At 53.5% G+C, this 5920-nt stretch overlaps 1 protein-coding gene across 1 annotated transcript in view; it reads left to right on the plus strand.

The window, feature by feature from the left end:
* SAV1 (salvador family WW domain containing protein 1) overlaps nucleotides 1-5920 on the plus strand; it is a 12311-nt gene that overhangs the window by 6242 nt on the left and 149 nt on the right. Inside the window, exons 2-4 of the mRNA XM_010142927.1 lie at nucleotides 930-1200; nucleotides 1895-2038; nucleotides 5768-5895. Of these exons, the coding sequence (XP_010141229.1) occupies nucleotides 930-1200; nucleotides 1895-2038; nucleotides 5768-5895 (543 nt within the window). The remainder of the gene's footprint in view (nucleotides 1-929; nucleotides 1201-1894; nucleotides 2039-5767; nucleotides 5896-5920) is intronic.

A 5920-nucleotide genomic window follows, 5' to 3' on the forward strand; every position in this document is an offset into this window, starting at 1 on the left:
AGCGGTTCACTGCAGAACTGTGGGTGGCTGCTTCATAGCGTTAAAAAAGAGATGCAGGCCAGCACGTCCAGGACAGTGGTAGGCTTCCAAGGCGTGGAAAGAGAACTGCACAATTCTTGATGGTATCTCTTGGCTGGGGGGTTGGAGTTGGTTTTCTTTCGTTTTCTGTAATTATTATTAGGGCTTTTATCTCACCTGGCTTCCGAAGTGTCCGCAGTGTAGAGAGGGGAGGGAGAGATGAGGAAGCTGTGTGTGTGTTACAACACGTGCTGTGTCTAAAACACCACTGAACAGTCTGGGGAATGAGCTGGGGAGTGACCAGTCCCAGCTACGCCGCTGGGATTGTGGGGCGGAGGTGGGAACTTCTGGGCTGTGACTGCACGTGCTTCAGGAATAACGGGCAGTGCCACCCTTGTCCCTCCTGCCCTGGGTCACCTGGTGCCGCTACTGCTCCTGACTGGTGCTGGTGTTCAGTGAGTTTTCTAGATAGTGGTAATTTCTGACTGGAACTAGAAAAAGAAATAGCTGTGAGGCTTTAAACTGTCATTTTCTGGAGCTTTAACACTTGCCATGTCATGTCAGCGCTCTCTGCTCAGCAAATTGAGGCAATAAGAGCAGCTTCCTCCCTCTCACAGATGCTAATTATGTCTCTAATTAACAAGTAAGGCTGCTCTACCTGAGTGAGACTGTCTGGTGGACCTGGACTTGGGGCAGAGTGAAACAAGAGAGGCTTAAGAGGGAATAGATTTTTTTTTTTTTGGCTCGATGGTGCTTTTTTGCTAACATACAAGCGCACGTGCCGTAAAGGCTGTGGTATTGTTCTGAGCTCACACAGTGCCTCGTGACGGGCCGGGGGGCTTGGCTTTGTATGCAGCGTTGGCTCAGGGTCTGTTACCAGTTTCGCTAAACGTGGCTTTCCCCTCTTTCAGGCATCGGCAGGGTTGCTGCTACGTCCCTAGGGAACTTAACAAACCCTAGTTCTGAAGATTTACCTCTTCCTCCTGGCTGGTCGGTGGACTGGACTATTCGAGGAAGGAAATACTATATAGATCATAACACGAACACAACCCACTGGAGCCATCCGCTGGAGCGCGAGGGCCTGCCTCCGGGCTGGGAGAGAGTCGAGTCGGCAGAGTTTGGAGTGTACTACGTAGATCACATCAACAAAAGGGCTCAGTATAAACACCCTTGTGCTCCCAGGTAAGACACCGCCTTCGCTTCTGGCATTGTGGTTTTCCTCAGCCAGTGAGGAAAGTGGAACCGTTTTCTGTCTCATATATAACGTGCCAAAAAGGTCTTATTTTTAGAAGTCAGCTTTAGTGGTTCTGGAGTAGGATTTTTAGAAGACGATGTAATTGTTGGGTCTTTGTCTCGACTGCTACGGTGTAAGTTTAGAAACAGGACATGGGTCCTGAGTCCCGAAAACGCAGCAGCTATTCTCTCTGCTGTCAGTGAAACAGCAGCGGTGCTGAGACCAGAACTGAATCCCAGGCTGAGAAGAGACTGGCTCTGGTGTTCCAGGGGGCTGTCTGAACGGACAGCACCTACCGTCGGAAACACGGCGTGACATCCATTGGCCAGGGTGGGCACGGCTGGTTTAGCTGCGCGGAATGCGAAGGTGAAATACGCCACATCTAACAGTTAGCTTCTGCAGCTCGATCGATTCCGCTATTACCCAGGAAGAGAAACTTCTGTAACGAGTGGCAAAAAAAAAAAAAAATTTTGGGAGCGAAGCACACAAGTAGCAGCAGAAAGTCGCTCTCAGCTCAGGCTGCGCGGCAGCACTCCCTGTGGGACTGCATCCTCGGCTGTCGCCTGTGTGTTAAGGTGACTGCTGTAACGGTCTTACCGAGGTACTGCTCGGAGGTAACAGGCTCTGTCTGTCTCTCTGCAGCGTTCCCCGCTACGACCAGCCTCCCCCGGTGACGTACCAGCCGCAGCAAGCCGAGAGAAGCCAGCCGCTCCTCGTCCCCGCCAACCCCTACCACACTGCCGAGATCCCTGACTGGCTGCAGGTCTACGCCAGGGCTCCCGTCAAGTGAGATTTTCTTTTATTCCTTCACACCGTGCGTAGCTCAGGCGGCCAGGAAATTAATTCTGATGACCGATCGCTGGTACCCGTTTCTTAACGGCCTAAGAGCCATCGCTGGCAGCGCGCGAGGACGTGGTGCAGGCTCTTCAGCACGTGAATTTGCGTTGTCTTAGGCATTAGGGTGTTTCTTCGTGTGCTTCTTACTCCCTCTTACAGACACGGTTAAGAATTGTGAGGACAGCCTGAAAACCCTCATTTTCAGAGAAACAAAGTTTTGTAAATGAAGTTGAGCTCAAACCGGGACATTACCGCTTCAGACTGTTCAGCACCTTCCACTAAAAAATCCTCTTGTATTTATTCCTCTGCTTCTAGTAACTCTAATTCAAACAGGGTTTATGACTTCTCGTGGCTGCCGGGCTTGCCAGCAGCCCATCAAGATTTAAAGTGGCCTAAAATGCCCCCAGAATGCTGCGTTCCTGTAACCTGCGGGAGCACTTGGTGCCTAGAAACACTTGTAGGGTTTGGCTGCAGCCGCGGCTCGTTCTTTAGGTCTTGGGCACGTCCAGCCAACGTTGTTTTAAATATGTTGTATGGACTCGCGTTGGTATTTCTCTTGAGAAACAAATGGAAGATAATTTAAACAATTTAAGATTATCAGGGATTTCTTCAGATTAATTGGCTGAGAAAAGTTTAAATTGAAAAAACACCAAAGACAAAAAACCCCAAACATTTAATTCACTCACGTTGTTCGAATCGAATTTCCGTTGTGCAGCGGAATCAAAAATGGTGCATTTTCCAGCACCCTTTTAGCCGCCTGTTGGAGCCCTGCTGGTGGTCACAGGAACACTGTCATTGTTCTCCAGCACTGCTGTGAACAGATAAATCCTGGTTTGTGCTACTGGGATGGGGAGAAGTGAGGAGGAGTGGGAGCGGCCGGCTCGGTGTCACCTCACCCTGAGGGCTCCTCATCGAACAATCAGTAATTAATCTAATCACCATCACCCCTCTATTTTCAGTGTAAATAATGACCCTTTTCCCGGTTGTCCTTACACCCCACGCCCTGGCTCCACCGAGCTGAGTAAAGGCCAGTGGGTTTCGTTGAGAGAAGTAGCTGCTGATAGCAGAAACATCAGTGTTTGTTCCACCAAGAACAGCCGTGGCCACCGGGTAGGTCTGGTGGAGAGTTCAGTGAGTGTCGGCCATACCGCTTCCTATTTTAGTGGAAAATGGTCAAGCTGTTGAGGTAACACCCAAGGTGTTTGGCAGCGAAGAGGCTTTGGTGTCTCCTGATAACCTGAGGTGACCGTCTGCACTGTGACGGTGTTTCCTAGGCAGCCTTGTCCCCTCTGCAGGCAGCTGCCAGGACGTGTCGTGAGCGCGTAAGTGCAGCTATCGGCATCGCAGCACCGCGGAATCGCGGCCTTGGCCAGACTCTCCAGTCAGACATTTCTCCACCTTCCAAGTGAGATGGGACGGTCTGGCCGCTGTGCCCACCGCACGTGGGGCACCGTGAGGGAGCAGACCGAAAAGCCTTCCTCCCCTGAGAGAGGGCCGGGTTCTTCCCCCACCTCTTCTGGAGCAGGGATCTGACCCCAGGACTTGCTTCTTCCAGCCCTAACCAACAGGCTGTGAGGACTCGGGGCAGGTCAGTGTCTCTTCATGGGAAGTGTCCGATTTTACCTGAAATACCCACTGTCTGCTGGCAACGCCAGCAGAGACAGCAGGGCCTGGCTGCAGGTTGTCTGGGGAGGTCCTGCTTTCTCAGCAGGAGGGAAGGCTCTGCAGGAGCGTTGTGCCACCCTGCTTCCCTCCTCCATTGCTGGCTCGGTGACCGGTCACTCCTCGAAAAACACCTGGGGAGCCCAGGGCAGGTACGGGTGCTCTGTGCCCGTTCCTTAAGAGCTGCAGGCCCCAGAAAACCCGCCAGCGCTTTACTGCGCGTGGTGGAGCTTTGTTTTCTTTCCTGCTCATGTTGCTGCTGAAACAAGAGCCAGTCCTGCCGCTGGGACTGGCCCCACCGATCCAAGAGCTCTGGATATTCCATGAGTTTCTCCTGTTCTTTAGTTGTCACTGCCTGTTCCCAGGTTGAGAAAATCAAACTGCGGAGGATGATGTAACTGCACCCAGGCTGTCTGTTCCCGTCACAATGTCTAGTGTAGCGCAAGACTCGCGTCAAACAAAACCAAGGTTAAATCTGGGCTGGGGAATCGCTGTTTCCTCACCTTCCTTAGGAAATTCTGCAGCTTGCCCTGTTCCTGGAGCTGGCCAGGACCCTCTGTGCTGCTCAGGTCCCCGCTCCAAGGGGCAGCATTAGCCCCCCACTCGTTTTGGGGTGATACTCCTCAGGTTGTCTCACACAGATCTCTGAGCTTGGGTAGAGTGTGACTAGCCCAGACTTCCCCACGAATGCTCCCTCTGAGCCAGGCCTGTCTCCTCCTGTCACCCTGCCAGGCTCCCCGTCATCGTGCCGAGGTGGCAGGAGACCATCAAAGAGAACAGCCCGCTTATTTTAAGCTTTGGTGTATCTCTGGCTCTCTGGAGTCATCGTGCTACTCGAGTGAAGCCGCTGCAGGTCACTGGGGGCTGTTAACGCCTGCGCGACACGAGCCAGACCCTCATCGTCGGGCCACGTGGGCTTCGTTAGCGTTGCTGACGTGCTCTGTGTCCTCACCAGCACAGTTCTCTTGGTCTTGGCCCAGCGTCTGGGGCTTTTCCTGGGTTATTTTGGTGATCAGCTCCTTGAGGAACATCCCGATTCTAGCAGCTCCTGTTGAGCGCCATCCTGCAGCTGGGACCTCTCAGCCTGCTGAATCACCGTGATTTTGGAGAAAAACTGTTAGAAATACCGGTTTTCTACCAGGATCGTAGAAATCTGCCCCTGCTACTGGCACCAAAAGAGGGCCATTAAAAACCAAAAGTAATGAAGCAAAACTCAGGGGTGGTTTGGCAGCTACAGCGTAAAATGCAGCCGTCGGGAAACCTCCTTGACTTTGCTGGTGATGATGCCCCGCAGCCCCCCTCGCGTGTCGCCTCTCCCGCCTTAGGGGTTGATGTTGTGCCGCTGCTTTTCGTTGTGGGCTGGTTTATAACCCAGGACGGACCCAGGCTGCTCTGTTCTGCCCTGCTCAACCAGCAGCTCCTTGTAACTGGGCCAAGGGGAAGCAATAGAGCAGTGACGGGTTGACTTGACAGCCGAGGTGCTTCCCAGCTCGTGGGGGGAGTTGGCTCAGGGGTGTTCGGGGGTCACACTGGCATGTGACACTTGGCACATGTCTCCAGGGTCCTCCCCAGCAGCTCTGACTTCACACCGCAGGGAGGAAGAACACGGCACATTTTGAGCTTTTAGCGCTGCCGTGACCCCCCGCGGTTAGGGTGGACCGTGCCACTAATTACAGCCTGTCGGGATCTCCCCCCTCCCCCGTGTGAACACCCCCCTGTCGTGGGCCTGTGGCGGTCCTGACCCACAGCTCGAGACCTGCCGGCTTAGGTGATCGTGCTCGTGACCCGAGTGGGGGACACAGCAGTGTCCAGCAGCGGGCTGGAACGAGAAACACGACTGCGCTGGGAGGCACCTGCAGGGGAGCGTTAGGAGACGCTCTGGGAATAATTCACTTTTTTCTGGAGCTATTCTAATGCTAAAAGATTTTTAATGATGTCTTAATGGTTTACTACGCAATCTTCAAGTCTCGTTGCAAACAAAATTCGCGTTGCTCACCCTCTGGCCTCCCCCGACAGATACGACCACATTCTGAAGTGGGAGCTCTTCCAGCTGGCCGACCTGGACACCTACCAGGGGATGCTGAAGCTGCTCTTCATGAAGGAACTGGAACGGATCGTGAAGCTGTACGAGGCGTATCGGCAGGGGGGGGGCCCCCCGCCGCGGGCACC

This window comes from Buceros rhinoceros, unplaced genomic scaffold (assembly GCF_000710305.1).
Source record: "Buceros rhinoceros silvestris isolate BGI_N320 unplaced genomic scaffold, ASM71030v1 scaffold26729, whole genome shotgun sequence".
Taxonomy (NCBI): Eukaryota; Metazoa; Chordata; class Aves; order Bucerotiformes; family Bucerotidae; genus Buceros; species Buceros rhinoceros.